The sequence below is a fragment of the Puma concolor genome, chromosome D1, assembly GCF_028749965.1.
Source record: "Puma concolor isolate L17-30 chromosome D1, mPumCon1.1.hap2, whole genome shotgun sequence".
In the NCBI taxonomy this organism is placed as follows: Eukaryota; Metazoa; Chordata; class Mammalia; order Carnivora; family Felidae; genus Puma; species Puma concolor.
The window spans coordinates 9,777,957-9,795,938 of NC_141676.1; the positions used below are offsets into that span (position 1 = coordinate 9,777,957).

General features: G+C 60.2%; 1 protein-coding gene across 4 annotated transcripts in view; it reads right to left on the reverse strand.

The window, feature by feature from the left end:
- The window catches only part of DAGLA (diacylglycerol lipase alpha), a 62,493-nt gene that overhangs the window by 20,523 nt on the left and 23,988 nt on the right, over positions 1-17,982 (reverse strand). For 2 of the 4 annotated variants that reach the window (XM_086677218.1, XM_086677220.1), the window contains exons 2-5: positions 4,307-4,445; positions 3,700-3,911; positions 2,249-2,350; positions 1,687-1,825 (exon numbers count right to left, since the gene is read on the reverse strand). In XM_086677218.1, coding sequence (XP_086533344.1) covers positions 1,687-1,825; positions 2,249-2,350; positions 3,700-3,911; positions 4,307-4,401 — 548 coding nt within the window. In that variant the 5' untranslated portion in view covers positions 4,402-4,445. Of the gene's footprint in view, positions 1-1,686; positions 1,826-2,248; positions 2,351-2,680; positions 2,744-3,699; positions 3,912-4,306; positions 4,446-5,537; positions 5,801-17,982 lie in introns of those variants that run through there. The other 2 variants (XM_086677219.1, XM_086677221.1) reach the window with 2 other exon arrangements.

A 17,982-nucleotide genomic window follows, 5' to 3' on the forward strand; every position in this document is an offset into this window, starting at 1 on the left:
ATATTAACCAAGCTGCAGCCTAGGCTGCCCTCCCGACCCCTGCGGAGAGCTGGAGAAGACGCAACAGGTCGGAGCCCCAGCTCTGAGGCCTCTTGCCCCCACAGGGCCAGAAACTACAGGAAAACTTTCTAATTAAACCGACAGCCCCCAACTGCAAAGGCGTTGGCTTCCCTGGGCCCCCAGGGCAATTACCCAGAATCAGAGAGGGGAGATTTTTTTTTTCCCAGGGCCCCAGGAGCCCAGAAACCAGGTCGGGTGGGGGCGTGGGCTCTGAGCGTGAAAATGGGACGGGGTGGTGGTGGCCCACTGCACCGCCAGGGAAAACGGGCTCCAGGGCCTTGGCTCCGGGACCTGGTATTTTGGGCTGGGAGGTGGCCAGCCCAGGCGCGGGTGTGGCTCTGGCCGTTGAGCCGAGCTGAGCTGACGTGGAGGGCCTGAGGGGAGCCCAGAGCGGAGGCGCAGGAGGGCGGGGTGGGGAGAGTTCCTGGGGGACCCGCGGCCCTGGCTGAGGGCTCCTGATCCCCTGCCCTGGAGACGGAGTCGCCACGACCACTCTCATCAGCATGACCTGTGGCAAGTGACCTGCCCTCTCTGGGACTAACTCCTCCTCATCGATAGAATGGGTCTCCTAACAGCACCAGGTTGGAGAATGAGCCAGTGGACTGATGGTGCAAAAGGGGGTCCTCATAGAGCCTGGGTCATAGTAGAGTCACCACGGGGCACCCTGGAAGCCCCCCTCCCCTCTCTTTTTCTTTCAAGAAACAGGAATCACTGTGACCCTCGATTCCCTCCCTCATTTTCTCTAACATGGCACAGCTTTCCCCTTTCTTTTAAAGGCTGTGCAAAACTTACCTCCTCCAGGAAGCCTTCCTTGGTTAACCTTCTCTAGGTCCCTTAATCGTAGAGGCAGCCTAGCCAGGTGGTTAGGAGCAAGGGCCCTAAAGCCACATCTCCTAAAGCTTGAGCCTAGCTCCATCATATCCTGGCTGTGTCACTCAGGCAAGTCACATAACTTCTGTGTCCTAGCTCTGTCTGCGTCATAGGGGTGACCTCACAGAGCTGCCGTCAGTTAGCACACGTGATGCTTGGCTTGGGTTATGCGTGCTTCGTGCTATTATGACCCTTGTGATTAGCAGCACTGAAGATGGGGGCACCTGGGCGGCTCGGTCATTTAAGTGAGCTTAAGTCGTTTCAATGTCTGGCTCTCAGCTTTGGCTCAGGTCACGGTAGCACAGTTCGTGAGCTCCAGCCCTGCATCGGGCTCTTGAGCCCTATGTGGGGCCTGCTTGGGCTTCTCTCTCTCCCTCTCTCTGCCCCACCCCTGCACGCATGCACATTCTTGTGCTCTCTCAAAATAAATGAAAACAGAAACAAGAAAAACAAACAAGCACTGAAAACGAAGGCAATGGTAACAACGGTCCCGTTTACCGAGCACGTACCAAGCGTGTGAGCACAGCATTAACCACTTCCCGCTTATTTTATTTAAATCTCACAGCAGCCGTCAGAGGCAGGAGCTGTCATTATTCCCGCTTAACAGACCAAGAAACTGAGGCAGGGAGACGCTAAGACTTTGGCCAATGCCTGTGGCTCACACAGGCGGAGCTGCGGTTTGGGCGGCTCGGGGCCGGCTGTGCCCGCCTGTCCGCGCACCTGCTAGGGGGCCGCCCGCCCGCCCAGCCAACTGACCGGAGGTTGTAGGTCCGGAGGTTGCGCTGCCGCCTCTTGGTGGCTCTTAGCTTGACAAAGGTGCGGCCCGTGGGGTCGAAGACACAGAGGACGGTGATGCAGACGCTGAGGATGACCACCCAGTTGCAGACGACCATCCCTACGGGGTGGCGGTGGGAAACAAGGTGGGGAGGTGCTGGGGGGGACCTCCCTGGCTCGCCAGCTCTGGGGAAAGGGGCGCCGGAGCCTCCCTGTCACCGCCAGGCTCAGAAGCCCCTGGCCCCGGCCTCTGGTCACCTGGTTGTCCCCGTGCCCCCCGAGTCCCCCTGAGCCATGACCCCAAGGCCCACCCTTGGTTCAGAGCGGCCAGCTCTGTGGGTTTCCGGTGAGGCTGCGCCCCCCCGCCCCCCCGCACACAACAGGTTCCTCTGAGGCGGGATGGCAGACTGCAGGATAAAGGCCACCGCCATCCTGCCCAGTGTCCTCACGGAAACCCTTTGCCCTGGGAGGTGCCTGAGCTTCCTCTTCTCTAAGCTGACCCTGTCCCTTCCAACCCCCGGGGCGGGGGGGCTGGCTTACATACCGAGGGTGACGTTCTTGGCAGTGAGGTCGTTGCAGGAGGTGTAGTACTGAGTGAGCCAGACGATGCCCACGATGGCATAGATGAACTCGATCACCAGGATGGCTACAAGGAGAGCAGGGTGCTGGCTGAAGGATGGCCAGGGTGGGCCTGCCAGGGAAGGGCCCCGGAACCTCCGCCCGGTCCCTCCTGCGGCAGGGCCACCAGCCTCGTGGCAGAGAGGGCCCACGGGGCACGGCGGTCCCGCTGCCGTTCTGTCCTGCCACAGCGTGCCCACCACCTGTTCCAGCTTAAATGCCCAAGGGCCCCTGAGGTTCCCCCTCAGAGGGTGATCCCCCTGGAAAGGCGGAGGATGAAGTGGCATTTCTCTGTTCTTTCAGGATTTTAGAATTATGCCTGTGAACTCCGGTATCAGGCATATCTTGGGCAAGTTACCTAATTCCCTGGGCCTCCGTTTCCTCATCTGTAAAATGGAGTGATGATGTCTGCGTTACAGGACTGTGGAGAATTAGATGGGAGAGGGTTCACTCACAGAGACTGCTATTTCCCCAGGAGGAGGCTCCGGCACTCGGGGAGGGAGGAAGGAGGAACCCCAGCAGGCCACGTGGCTGCCCAGGCCGGGGGGTGTGGGGACGCGGGGCAGCGTTAGAGACCCCGGCTCCACAGGCAGCACCTGCGGCAGCTCAGACTCCAGACTTTGGAGACAAACAACCTGGGTTCAAACCCCAGCTGTGACACACACACACACACACTAGCCGTGTGACCTTGAAGGGAGCTAATTAACCTCCCTGGGCCCCAGATTCCTCATCTGTAAAATGAGACCAAAAATGGCTCCTCCCTCACTTAGCAAGGGGAAGGGCTTAGTGCAGTTCACAGAAGCCCCAGAGAAGCGTTCACGAGGAAAGACCGGGAACAGCAGCTGGAACCGAAGCCCAGAAAGAGAACACAGGCCGGCCTCCCAGGGAGCGAATCTGGGCCCCGGAGAGGCTTCTGGCGAAGGGGAGCGCTGCCTGGGGGAGGATTTCAAAGCAGCTGAAGAGACGCACTTGGCCTAGAACAGGGGCCAAAGAACTTTTTCTGTCAGGGCCAGAGTAAGTATCTTACACTTGTGGGTCCTATTCTCGGTCATGACCACTCAGCTCCGCTAGAGTCATGCAAAAGCAGCCATAGGGAGTGAGCACGTAAACGAATGAGTGTGGCTGGGTTCCAATAAAACTATTTACAAAAACAGACGGCAGGCTGGATGTGGCCCTCAGGCCACCGTCCGCCCACCCCTGGTCCAGAACGTAAGCCCAGTAAGCCTGCTGGCTCGCCGCTGGACCCTGGTGCTGGCCCAGGGCCTGGCCCATCGCGTGTGCCCACCAGATGTTGGCTGGATGAATGATGGAGCGCGAGAGGAGGGTGGAGGTGGGGGTGGTCCGGAGCCGCCCCCACCCGAGGCAGGTGGCCCTTACCCAGGCGCACGTAGAGCACGTACTGCATGGATTCGCGGGGCTCTGTGTAGAGGATGCCCCCGCGCATGCTCAGCCAGATGATGGCCATCTCGGCGATCATGCAGCTCAGGAGGATGCCTAGGTAGCCGCGGCCGTGGTCCACCAGGTTCAGGGAGCAGGCCTCGTTGGGGTTGTAGACCAGGCCGAAGAGCACCACAGACAGGATCACAAACCTGGGGAAATGCGCACGTGAGAGGGGCCAGGCCGTGCGGGCACCTCCCGAGCTCCCTGGCCAGCCAGGACTCAGCGGCTGGAGCGCTTCACGGCTTCAGGCTCAGGAGCACCGTCCTCCTGCTATCTAGTGCCTCTGAGAACACGGGCGGCCGGGAACAGGGAGGCGAGAGCAGGGAGCCCAGCCGCCAGCTGCGGGGGGACAGCAGCGGCGGCCCTGCCCAGTCACGGGGCCAGGGCCAGTGGTGGCCAGGCAAGGCCTCTGGGCACCACGTGGGTATGTCCCTAGGTGGTGGGGGTTCCAGACACCAACTCCTAGGAGCTGGGAGCATGACAGGGGCAGCACGGATGGCCAGAAGGCCTTCTTCCAGGCCTGTGGCATGGCCCCAAGACTCACCAGGTGGTGTGCAGGAGGAAGAGGAAGATGGCCGGCAGGACGAGGTCATCACTGCCCACAGACCAGCGCCGCCGGAACACCACGATCCCGGGCATGGCTGGCGGCTCTGCAGAGGCTCAGCGGGCCTGGTGCTCACCTCCTGCAAGACAGCAGAGGACCCTGTGGCTGCCTGGGCTGCTGTGGCATACTCCTCGGCCAGACGTGGCCGGCACGCGAGCATCCCTCCCAGGCCCCACGGCCCACGGGCTTCCAGGCCATCGGAAATGCTGATCCATCCCGGGGCAGGACCTACCTCCAGCCCTATCCACACCCCCAGAGCCAATATAAAGGACCTCAGCAGCTAGACGCTGGCTTTGGCCTTATGCCTGAGGACTCTCCTGTCCCCGAGGCTGGAGCTGGCCCTTCGGGACCGGCTCTCCCTGGGGTCACCGCAACAGTAACTTCCCAGTTCCATTAAAGACCTGGGCTCACCCCCTGCCTCTCCCTACGTGGGATCAGGGAAGCCCCCAGCTCCCCTGTTGCCCTTTTTCCAGATCTGGCCAGTGCGTGCAGTCCTTGGGGTGGGATGGGGGCTTCTCAGCCCAAAACAAACAAGCAGAAGGCTGAAGACCTTGGGGAAGGTGGGGGTAAGGGCGTACATGGGCCGAGCGTAAAGGCGGGAGGGCGCCCAGCACGCAGTAGGTGCTCAGCAAGGAGCTGTTGAATGAGCTCTTCAGTTTCTTGCTTTGCTGGACCCCTGGGAGTGTGCTCTGTGACTTGATTTTACACTCATCAGGCAGAATGCCCAACCACAGCTATGCCCCTTGGTAGGGAGGGGCATAGTTGGGATCCGGGGTCAGGAGCATGATGGGGGCCATCCAGCCCCTCTACTCGAAGGGTAGTGACTGGGCCCTGCAGGGCACCCCGTCCTGGCAGCCACACCTTCCATGCCCACGCTGAGCCGCACAACCTTTGCTGCCCAGTTCAAAACTCTCCGAAGCCACTGAGTTCAAATTCGACACAGGCAAGCTCAGGGAGGAGTGCCCAGGAATCCAGGGACCCCCACTCCCTAGAGCCCCAGGAGCAAGGGTAGTGCTGCGGGCCAGGAGGCTCCCCACAGGGGGGTCGTTCGGGGAGATGCTGGTGAGGGGCTCTAGGGTAGCCCTGTGCTGAACTGTGCAGAGGACTCCCTGCCGTAGGGGGGGTGGGCGCCCCCGCTGGTGGGCACCTGCCCCCAGGCCCAGAGGCTTACATGGCACCTGGTCCAGAGGCGGGCGGCAAGTCCTCCTCCTCTCCCCGGTGACGGCTCCGGGGAAAGCGAGTGTCCTCGGAGACCAGCATCACTCGGGAAGCAAGTGACCAGGTATCCCCCGGCCGGTGGGCACGGCCCTCAGGCTGGATGAGGGGACATGGGGCCGGGGGGCCGGCCGGCATGTCCAAGCCAGCCCGTCTCTCTCTCCCCCTGGTGCAGCCACTTCAGCCGCTGCCAGGCTGTTCCCCGCGAGCTGGCGGCCCGGCGGGCGGGCGGGCTAGCCTGTCGGGGTCGTGCCTACTCCTCCCCCCTCAGGAAGTGACATCATCCCACTCTCTCCAAGGAGGAGTCAGAGCGCGGATTCTGGGAAGTGGGGAGAAGGATGAAGAGCCCGGGAGCCGCGTGGTGGGGTGGGGTGGCCGGGGGTGGAGGGCCGGGGCTCCAGCCGGTGGGTCCCAGGAGGGGCTGGGGCCGGCCAGCGCTGCCAACAGCTGGTGTTTCAGCTGCGGGTCTCCCCAGCCCCTCCCGTCTCCAGGTGGCGCAGGGGGCCAGCTGGGTCCCAGCAGGTGCTGCAGTTCCCATCCCCTCTAAGCGCTACTCGGCCCAGACCCCTGCGGTGGCGGGAGGAAGGGGTGTGCCGTCCTAGGGGGGCTGGAGGGTCCTGCCTCTGCCAGCCACCCACCCATCCTGTTCTCGGGGGGGGGCCCTGCAGAGGGCCCTCCCCGATCCCCCAAGGGGCATCCCCACCCTTCACCTCTAGGAGTCTAGACCGGCTGCCACTCCTTCACCTCACACCTGCGAACTCACACGCGACCTGCGTGTGTGCGCACAGCCCTGCCCTCCCTGCGCTCCAGCGGGAAATGGGGAGAGCCTGGCCCCTGGCCCCACGGAGGTGCCCGAAGGCCTGTCAGTTCTGTCAAGCCACCGGAGTGATGCCCGCAGTGCCAGCCTCTGCCCAGGCTCAGGGGGCGACCGGCCTGAGGCCGACAGCCACGGCCGCTGCCAGTGCCCACCCAGCTAACGTGGCAGGGCTCCTTCGGGCTGATCCCACCGGGTGCCCTGCTCCTCCAGCCTGTACCCGGGGCCAGCCCACCACCCCAGGATCCTGGCACAGGGCCGGGTGCCCCGGCTGCCTGGCTTCAAACCGGGGCCCCGACACCCACTAACTGTGTGACCTACTAGCCGTGCCTCAGTTTCCTCATCTGTAAAATGTCACTCGACCCCACCTGCTAAAGTTCTGGGGAGGACCACGGGAGAGAATGTCAGCAGAGGCCCCAGAGGTGCTGGATAATGGCAGGGAGGGGCTCAGGGAGTGGGCAAGGCAGAGGAAGAGCTTGTGAGCCCAGGGGGTGGGGGTGGGTGGGAACCGGCCACCCCTCCCCCACCTGGGCTAGTGGATACTGTGGCTGGTCAACGACAGGTCACGGTGTGGGATGGGGGTCACAGGGCCTGTGCCGTTGGGGGAGGCTGGGCCGCTTCACTCCATGTGGATTCATGGATCTCAGGGCTGCTATTTTTAAGGGCTTGAAAGGCACCCTTTCTCTGAGACCCCAGCCCTTCACAATGGGGGCCTGTTCCCCTGCTGGGGATGTGATTTCATCTGCAGGAAATGTCTCAGCGGGGGGCGGGGGGGGCAGAGGCTACTTCCTGGTCTGGGGCTGCCACAAAGCACCTCCTCTCGCTCTCCTTCCCTGGGGCACAGGGTCGATGCCCTCCAACAGTTGCATCTGTGGGGCTCACAGCCTCCCCTCCTCACCCCGGACCAGTGGCATCTCTGGGGCAGGAGTGGTGTCTCCTCCAGCGGGGAAGAACGGAGGCACTTCTGGGGGCTCCCCACGGCCCCTGGCTAGGCCCCCAGCTCTGGCAGGTCTGAATGGGGTACCAAGACCCCCCTCACGTGGATGGACTGACTTGAGTAGCCCTTGGTGGTCCCTTTCTTCCCCCATCCACAAAGCCCCATTTCCCCACTGGTGATTCAGGCTCCCAAGTTAAGTATCAATCACCTGGGGAGTGCCTCTTTCTGAAAATACAAAACTCTTTTTTAAAAAGGTACAGGCTCTCTGCTACTTTTAAAACCTTCCAGGGCTCCCATGCCTGCAGGATAAAGTCCAAGCCGCTCAGACAGTGGCTTAGTCTCCAGCCGGCAGGCTGTGCAACCTTGTGCGGGTGCCTGGCCCTCTCTGAGTCCTGGACCAGGAAAATGCTCTCCAACTCCAGGGGATCCAGGGCATAGGCAGATACAAGTACAGAGACTGCCTGAAGCTAGTCAGTTCTTTCTGGCTGGGGGCGGGGGGTGGGGGGGATTCCATCCCCTCCTCACACTGCCCCACCCTTCTTTCCCAACTCCCCCCAAAACTTACATCGCCCTAAAAAACACCCTGTTGGAAGAGTCCGTGCATTGCTTGCTCCAGTTCCTCTGCCAGGCAAAATCCTACTCACCTTTCCAGGCCAGCCCAAAGTCATGGCCTCTCTGAAACCCACTCTTGACAGGTACAACAGGCTGCTCCCTTATGGGACCCCCAGACCTCTCATCCCAGGGTAGCCCTGGGCATAGTGTCTTATAGTAAACGTGTCTATGCCTCGCTGCCTATCCCTGCCCTGGCTCAACCGGGGGTCCCTAAGGGCCTGGGTCCTGCGGTGCTTGACACGCACTCAGAGCCCCTGGGGTGCGAGCACGTCTTACCTGGCACCGGCCTCAGTGTCCTGAACCACAGGTGCGGCCCTCTCCCCCCCCCCCCCCCCGCCACCCAGCCAAAGCTGCTGCAACACCTCTCCTCCAGCCATAGTGCCAGAGAGGACAGGGCTCCTTTCCCTCTTAGTCCATGTCCTTGGCTTTTTGGGAAATGTCCCACCCCAGTGCCTCCCCTGACCACCGAGGGACAACCATCTTCCCCTCCTCTGGCTCTCCTGACCAGTCCAGGGCTTTAGTTTCTTTGCCTGCAAAGCTGGGATAACACCCCTCCTGAGAGCACTGTAGCTGGAACTGGCTGGGACAATGTCACTGGGGCCTGCACAGGCCCCGGCAGACCCGAAGCATCCATTTGTGGGGCTGTCCTGGGGGGACAGCTCCTGAGGGGCTTTCTGGGGACTTCCTGGCAGGGTGATCTGTGACTGGGTGATGAGGTCTGGGCAGATGCTGTCTATGCCCATGGCTGGCTCTAGCTGGCGGGCAGGGGCCTTACTGAACAGGTGTAAGCCCAGACAGGCTAACCTGCCCTCACCATGGATGGGCCTTGGGAGGTTGCTGGCTAAAAGCGCCCCAGGCTGGGCCTCATCCTCTGATCCTAAGGTCCCCTTGGGCTTGGCCCTGGGAGCCGGTTTGGGGGAGAAGAGCCCTCCCACAGTTGGTCCTAGCCAGCACGGTGCCCAGAGCCCCCAGGTGAGGAAGGAGGGCACGGCTGCTGTATCTGTCCTCCTGATGGCCCAGGGCTGGTGGGAGACGGGAGTAGGGTCAGGTCGCCGGAGCCAGGATGAGCCCGGCACCCACAGGAGACAGGGTGATGTGTTCTGGGAGGCTGTCTAGGGCCACCCCCAGCTTCCAGGTCAGCCCATGAGATCTCCCACTTGGCCAGAGCTGGAAGGGAGGGATAACCATAGGGCCTGACAGCAGGTGAGCATCTCCTGTGTCCCAAGTTCTGGTCTCACAGCAGGGAGGCGGGTGACAACAGCACTCAGTCTGCACACTCTAAAAACAGACCGTGCCTGAAAGCTGGCTCCGCACTTACTGTCTGTGTGACCTTAGGCACGTTACTTAACCTCTGCATGCCTCAGTTTCTAAAATGGGCTGAGAACAGTACTTACCCTCAGAACTGTCACAGGGTTAAATGAGCCATACACTTAAGACAGCAGCTGTCACACAGCCAAGTGCCCAGCAAATCCTCCCCTGCCAGCACTATTCCCGAAGGAGGAACTGAGGCTCAGAGACTCTGCGGGTGGGAGACACAGGTCATACCTACTGCCACCCAAGGCCCACACCTAATGAAGGAATGTCGGTTAGGAGGGGCTCAGAAACAGTCCCGTCGCCCCCTTTTATGGGTGAGGAAACCGAGGTTCAGAAAGGCCCCAGAGGCTCCTGGCTTCCCCACACTTCCAGCCCTGTGGTGTCACGCCCGGGGGTGCTGGACACACAGTCCCAGAGACCCGGGGCAGGCTCCTTCCCTCCCTCCCCCTTCCTACTGCACACCCTCCTCGAACTCCTGCAAGAGATCTCTCTTTCATGCTCCTGACGCATAACCCTCTTAGAAACTGGCCGCTCCACATGCGCTCCCTTGCCCGAGATCCACCCACAAGAAGGTATCAACTGCTTTTAAGTTTCAAACGGAGTCATTCACGGCTGGCTTGCCCGCCACCTCCCATGGCAGGGTCCCCACTACTCTGCAGCTCAGCTGGCAGAGGACAGAAAAGAGACCTCAGACCCAAGTCCTCCTTCCCTGGATCTTCAGTTTACCCCTGCCTGCCGAGGCTGGCGACTGGGCCAGGTCTAGCCACATCCTAGAGCCGCCAGTCCTGCCCCAAGAGCAGTGTCCCCAGGCTGGAGTGTCACTGCCCCTCCAGACCTCAGTTTCCTCCTCTGGAGAATGACGACCATGGGCAATTAATAGGAGGCTTGCGTTTTTGTACTTATGTTATTATTTACTTAATTTTACAATAAATGGTTGCATGTGCCTTAGAGGAACCAGAAACAAGGAAGAGGTGGACTATAGATTGAAGAACAAACAAGCTTCAGAACAAAAGCTAAGGAAATCAAAACAGAAGGTTGGGGGGAATCAGTTGCACACGGGTAAGACTTAAAGGCCCTCACAGGAACTACATGTAAGACTATTACTAGACTCCATGCTTCCTGGTGGCCAAAGTAAAAAGGGAAATTGGGCAGCCTGAAAGGGCTCTTTTAGCTCTGCAGGGTATTTTGATCTTTGGTGCCCACAATGAATGGGATTTCAAAGGGCTTTGAAATCAGGAGGTGAGAGGGACAGGCACGTGCTGTCTGCCAGGCTCTCTCGGTCTGGCGCAGATTGTTTCTGTGTTGGACGCTGGAGCTTGTCTAGTCTTGGTGGGGGAAGGGCATCTGACTTGGGGGCGGAATGACTACAGTGAGGCCAGGCCCCTGGCAGCCTGCAGGGTGAATGGCGGCCCCCAGAGGCTCTATCCTAACTGGGGCGGGCTCGCCGATGGGCCACCCTCTTGCTTGAAACTGTGCTGGCAGATGGCTCTTGCCCCTCCTTATCAGCGTCCAGAGCACGGGCTTCGGTGGTGGTCAGATCCTAACCCCTCCACTTCTCAGCTTCACGTCTAGTTAGAGAGCTAGTTAACCTCCTGGTTCACTTATGTGGCTTCCGTGAGAGCACCCGCACGGGGAGGGGCTCAACACGCAGAAACTGGATTCTGATTTCCTGAGACGGCAGGGTGGTTCCAGGGTGTCAGGGTGATGGGGAGGAGATGGCCCGCCTGTTAAGTCTGGGACTCAGTCCTTCTGCTGCTTCTGGCATTTGTTAGTTGCCTACCAAGTCTGGGGTCTCGTCTAAGCCCCTTGTAAACATATCTCTCTTCGTCCTCAGAACAACTCTGGGAGGCAGCCTGGTTCCGGAAGCCGTGTCTTCGCCACTGCGCTGCCTCTGAGGAGCAGGACTCAACCAACTGCCTGCTTCTGAACTCAGGCGCTGGCTTCAAAGCTCCCCTTACAGAGCAAGGAGGCAGGGCCTTGGAAAACCATAAAGGACTCTCTGGGTCTCCATCTGGCTGCGGACTCACGGTCGCACGGCCACGTGGGAGAGAGTGGGTGTCGGCCTGTTCTGCGGATGAAGACGCCTGAGCCCCGAGTGGTTGTCCCATGGCCTGTCTCGAGGTCAGCAGGCTGTGGAGCCAGGAGAGAGCACAGAGCTAACACTGTAAATGTCGTCTTATTCTAGCTTCGGTTACCCCCGCTTCACAGACGAAGAAACCACGACTCGCGGAGGTGCAGCGTTTGCCCAAGGATCCCACGACAAGGACAAGGCCGAGCTGGGATTTCAAGCAGCCTCCTTGAGTTACTTGAAAGGGAAAAAAAAAAAAATCTGTGCCTCCTTCCGTTGGACTTCCGTTTCCCAGGCACAGACACTGAGACCCACATGTCCCTTCCACCCTGAAAGCCCCTTCTCCTTCCTGGGGTCTTGGCCCCACATGGAGGCTGGGCTCTGGAAGGCACAGGAAGGGGGAAGGAGCCGCAGGAGGCGACAGAGACAAAGCATGCGTGGGCTGGGGGGCCGCGTGCGCCACCAGCCTGTGCCCGGGTGTGTGCCACCCAAGTTAGGGACCCAAAAGCTGTTGCTTTCCACGCCTCAGCTGTGCCGGAGCAGAAGGCACAGCTGAGCCTGCCCAGGGCTGGGGCCGGATTTCAGCATGAGATGGGCCCTCCCAGGCTCAGGCCCTGGGACTAGAAGAGGGCGCCTGGTGCGTCTGGGATCAGGAGGGGCACCCGCCGCCACTTGTGCCCTGAGCCCCCTGAGTCTTAGACTAACGAGCGCCTTCTCCGTCCTCCCCAGCGGGACAGCCTTGAAGGGGAGGTGCCTCCCCTGCCCCTCACTCCAACCCGAGGGGTGGCTATGGCTGTTCCCATGTCGCATGGGGGCAAACTGAGGCTCCAGGGGTTCAACAGTGTAGTGAGTGAGGGGCCAAGTCGGGCTTTGAGGCCGCGTCTATGTGCTCTGTTCTCTCCACGTCACCGCTAGGCTTGCTGGCCAGAGCTCCTTCCACAGAAACGCAGTCTGGGGCCGCGCGCACTGAGTGAGAAGGACTAGCCCCAACTGCCGGCGGCCAGGCCTGCTTGCCGTCCAACAATTATTTTAACACCTATGCTTTTTTAATCTTACACAGCATTTACTACATGCCAAGGACTGCAGTGAGCCGTTCCCAAATACTACCTCTATTTTTTTCATACATTTTTAAAACGCTCATTTATTTATTTTGAGAGACAGAGGGAGAGAGAGAGAGACACAGAGAGACAGAGAGAGAGAATCCCAAGCGGGCTCCATACTACTGGCACGGAGCCCAACTCAGGGGGCTTGAGCTCACGAAGCCGCGAGATCATGAGCCGAGATCAAGAGTTGGACGCTTAACCGACTGAGCCGCCCAAGGCGCCCCACGACTTCCTTTAATTTAACCTTTTTAACAACCCTCTGAGGTAAGTGCTAGTCTTACCGCATCTGAAGGATTATGAACCGGGGCCCAGAGAAGTTAAATAACTTGCCCAAGGTCACTTAGCAAGAGGCAGAGCCAGGCTCTGCTCCAGGCTGTGCTCCCAGCCCCTCCTGAGAAGCCCTCATCAGGGCTCCATTTATCACTGAGGCTCCTGCTTCTCATTCTCACGCTAATTATTCTCCTCTCTTCTACAACAAACAGGATCTGCCATCTGCCACCGGCCTTGTCACTGACACCAGCCAGCTCCCTGGGAATCAAGTGGGGCCTTTGGTCTCCTGCTAGTTGCTCTGCAGGACAACTGGCTGCTGGGGAAGGAGGAGGGAGGGCCCCGGAGGGTTTCTGGCAGCCGGGCCGGACTGTCCTCCCACCCCGCCCCCCTCCCCTGCTCCTCCCTCTGGGGGTTTCAGTCGTGGGCCCAAAGGACCTGTTTCCAATAGTGAAAGGGGTCCCTCCAGGTTTCAGTCAGGCCAGGCTTTGTTTCTGAGTTCTTCTTCAGAAACTGGTTATTTCCCTGAAATTAGGAATTGACCCGTGTCCCACACTCATTCCCGTGCCCGGGGCAAAGGTACCCTGGAATGGCCCAGAGAGGCGGGCTCTCCAGCCTCCTGATGGTGCTGCTTGGCCGTCTCTAAGCCCCAGGCCAGCTCCTCCTGCCAGTCTGTGGGGGGAAACCAAGTTTGTTTCCATCCAGGGCGAGTCCTTTCCATATCACCCCCGTTCCCCCCACGTGCTCTCGCAGGTCCACCCTGCTCTCCCCTGGAACTTCCCTCCCCCCAGTGCATAGACCTGGAGGCTGGTGGCCAATGGATGAGCCCGCCGCTGCCTTCCCTGCAGCCCTGGAGTGGGGTAGCCCTGGGTTTGAATCTTGATTCTGTCACTTCCACTTGTCCGTGACCTTCACTTCTCTGAGCCTCAGTTTCCTCATCTGCAAAATGGGATAGCGAAGGTCCCTGCTTCAAAGGGAGTCACGAAGAATAAATGAAGTAACACATATAAAGCACTCTGCTCATCGAAAGTACTAGTTGCCGTTATTTTTATTTATTGACCGCGTCTCCTGAGTGTTCAGACCTTGCCTTCACTGCACCAAGCCCCTGCCCCCGAGGTGTGGGAGGGGTGCTAACTTCTCTGCGATCTAGGACAACCCTCCTAAACAGAAAGGCCCAGCTCTCCATCCCCGGCTACCAGGCTGACGCGCGCCTGCTCTTATCCTTGCCAACCTACAGGATGACCTGACCTCCCTCTCCCGGGAGCCCTACCTTCTCATGCTGAGGCTTTACCGGCCCTGCCTCCTTTCATCCACAACAAGCCAGTGAGATGGGAATCACTATCCCACGGGTCAGCTTGTACCACGGGGCTCGGCCCGAGGCCATGCCCGTGCTACTGCTGGAATTCTCTGCATCTGTGTCTGAGTTTCAGAACATCCCAGGGCTCAAACTCAGGATGCCTTGAGGGGCAGAGGCCCACTACTCATGCCCATCTGTCCAGTTTGTCATCGTCTTCACCCTACCCCCCCCTCCAGCCTCCTGAGGGGCCTCTGTAAAAGCCACCAACTGGGAGTGCCCCGCCCCCCTGCCCCCTCTACCAGGCAGTTCACTGCCATGCCCTGGCCTGGCTTCCCAGAGCTTCCCGAAGCGGAGGCTCCCCATCCCCGTGCTGGCAACACCTCTGAGAGGAATTAGCACCTTCCACTTCATTAGTGGCCCCCTAATGAGGTTGTTAATGGGAATGCTAAGTGGGCACACCCAGCCAGACACCTCAACTCTGGAAGCTCTCACCCCCAAGCCCAGCATACCGTGCACCAGCATGGTCCTGTCACACCTCCTCAGGCTGTGGGCTGGGTCTCGGGGTCTGGCCCACATTGGGGAAAACGCCTTCCACAGTCTGCACGGGCCAAGGATCCAAGAAGTGGCCACCTCTGTGGGCAGCCCAGCCATCTAGGGCACAGGCCAGCCGCCTGGCGATCGGGTTTCACTTCTACCATTCCCTGGGCATCAAGGAAGCAGGCGGGCATCGAGTGACAATGTAACACGAGCGCTTTCCCAGGGGAGGAGGTCTGCAGAGTTCCCGTATGTAACAGCGAGTGCCAACATCCCCTGCCCCCCACGGGACATGGATGGGGGCAGCACGCTCTGCTTTCAAGGGCACACACGCCCGGCCCGGGCCGCGCCCCATGTGGCCCTCCTCTCCCGTGTCCCGTGAAGGGATATCAACACTCTTTGAAGCGGGGTTCCGGAAACCCTCAGGGACCCCCAGACAAGGGGAAGTGGTCACAGCAGGCAGGGCAAGGGCTTCCTGGGGCTTGTAGGCTATGTCGTCAGAGCGGGTTTTAGCTGTTCTACATACTGGGTTTCCTTGTGACATTTTCTTTGAACTAAACGGTCTTAAAAACATTTGAGAGGCACTGAACAGGATGACCTCTCAGGTCCACTCTGGCCTTGACTTTTAGAATTCTACGTGGTTTTGCTTCAGAAGGGCCAAGGAAAGAGCCCTGGGGCCCCAGGCAGGAGCCCAAAGCTGGGCACCCAAGCGTAAGTTGCCATAAGCCTCCAAGAGGGGCTGGGGGCTCAGAAGGTCCTAGACCTGCTCTTGTCCTGGTGTCTCTATTCACTCAGAGGTCCACTGAGCACAGTGCCCACTTCCCAGGACCAATCAACTACAGAACCGACCGCATTTGTAAACCGGGATGGTGATGACAGAGCCTCCCTCATGGGGCTGCTGTGAGGACAAAGTGAGTTCAAAGCTGTAAAGTGCTGAGAGCAGGGGCCAGCGCAGAGCGGGTGCTCAGTAGCATCAGCTACACATACACACAGTTTATGGTTTTAATTAAATCAACCCCCTCCTCAAAAGCCTATCATGGCTCCGAAATGCCCTTTAAATACAATTAAAACTGCCAACCACTGGCTATAAAGCTCTCCACCGACCGCCGCCCCTTCCGTCCCTGCCCATCGGACAAGCCTATTTCCTGCTCCCGACTGTATCTCCTGTCTGCTCAGAACTGAGCGAGTGCAGGGGTTTCCTCCTCTCCAGATGGCCCTCTCACTTCAGAAGCCCCTCCCTGGTGAGGCTCAGGGCCCGTCCCCAGTTGGCCTTAAGCCCCATCCTGCATGATCAGCCCAGGACTGGCCAGGAGAGCCACGGCCTGAGTTCCTGCAGCCTCCTGGTGTGTCTGAGGCACCACCCCCACGCAGGTGCTCCCAGGGAGAAAGCTCAGCCTCCCCACTGCTTCTCTCCTGGCCTAGGGGGTGGGGCCTGGAGGCCCTGGGCAACAGTCTGGAAATGGGGCGAGCCCGGGAGGGGAGCCCAGGCCTCCACCATGGGGGTAACCGCATCGGGCAGCTGAAAAGCGTCAGCCTTCCTCCGCTCGCTCATGCCTGGGCGGGACCCAAGGACCCACTTTTGTCTGCATAGGAAGAGAATCCTGGCTGGATTTTGGACTCGAGAGTCTGGTGTCACTTTCTTTCCCAGAGGGCTCACCCTCCGGGGTGTGAGGCCCTAGCCGCGTCACACTGTCACTTCTGTGACCTCTGCTTCTCTGCCTGCTCCCTGGGTGTGGCCCTGGTGACCACGGCTGCCGTCCTTCTAGCCCACTTACTGAGGACACAGCAGGGAGGAAGTAACAGGCATGTGGTCGGGGGCCTCTTCCCAGTCACCCTGGGGCAGGTGCCCACGGCCCCCCATTAACTGCCTGCCACCAGGGGAAATGAGGCAGGCCTTTCGCTGCCCCCTGCTGGCCCCAGGAAGGTCTGCAAAGCTGCTGGCGACTCCTAGAATGAACCTCTCAAAGAAGAGCTAACGGGCACCGAGAGAGACCGGCAGGGCCAGGCACGGAGTGCTAACAGGATGCCCACCTGGGGCGGTGGAGACGGACGAGGTCCTGGCCAGACCGGCAGAGGCCGAGGCTCCTGCCAGGCAGAAAGTGGCACCTCAGCTCCTCCAGGGCTTGGGGAGGCAGTGTGACAATGCCTGCTCTCTCAGCAGGCCCGGACTTCACTGCTTGTCCCAGAAAGGCTCTGGAGCGGGAGGGTGGCGGTGAGGGAGTCAGCGGGAGCTAGGGGACCTGAAGGGGGGTGGCCTGCATCACAGCTCCTGCTGACTTCCCCACCCGTGGTGGCCGCTGGCTGCTATAAATACCATTCCTGCCTCTGGATGTTGCAGGAGGTGACCTAGAATTGTGGGCTCCGGGGCCTCCTGGGTGCCCCCTCCCTGCCCGTGTTCGACAGAGCCTGCCTGACTAGAACGTCCTCGCAGCCTGGGAGCCCGCCAACACCAAGCAGGGCCCTGACCGGGGACGGGAAACCCCGACACTGAGGGAGGCAGCTGTGGCTTCCAACCCTGAGCCTCCTATGACCAGCATCGCTACCGCTTTCGTGGCAAGTGTGGAGGGCACCCGGCCCCTGGAGAGCAGAGGCCTGGCCGGCCTGCAAAGGAGATGTGGCACCCAAGGCCAGGGGCCCCGGTTCCCAAACCACCTGACCCTGGGCCCCCTTCCGCACCGCCTTAGTCCCACTCTGATGCCGAGATTCTACCTGATTTCCAAACTTCCCATCGGCCTGAAAGCCTCTCTGGGTGGCCTTGAGAGCGCTCTGTTAGAACATGTGGTTCTTGTTCCTTCTTCTAGCCGCTAGCATGCGTCCGAGTGAGTCCTTTTCTGCACGAAAGGCCCTTGACAGGCCCAGGCTCCAGGCCCCAGGCTTGGCTGATCCAGGAGCACAGGACAGGAGGTGGCCCCGGGCCGAGCAGTGGTAAAGCCTCCAACCATCACACATGGCCAGGGTCTGGTCCCAGGCTCCCCGGCTTGGGGCAGGGGAGGAGACGAGAGGAAGAAAGCCTAGGAACAGCTCCGGGGGTGGGCTCTGGGTGCTGTGAACACAGGTGAAACCTAGTTAAAATGAAATGCGCGCACGCTGCCATCGTCTGGCTATCTGTCGGACATCCAACAGATACAGTGCCTGCAACACGCCAGGGGCCGACACGGGACCAGCCTTCACAGAGCCCACAGGCCAGAAAAAAAGAGAGACTTGAAGCGAATCTCCGCACCCAGCAATGACAAATTCCGTGACTTGTGCTCAGGGCGGGTATCCTGTCAGAGCCCGAGTAAGGAGGTGGGAGCCGGGGCTGAGGTCTGAAGGACAAGCCAGAGTCAAGAGGCCACCAGGAGGGGGGCAACACAGAGGTCGCCCCTCAGCAGGAGGACCCATGCAGGGGGACCAGGAAAGACAGAACACAGACCAGATTCACCGGATGGGAGCAAAAAGGAGGACCGAGTTGGAAA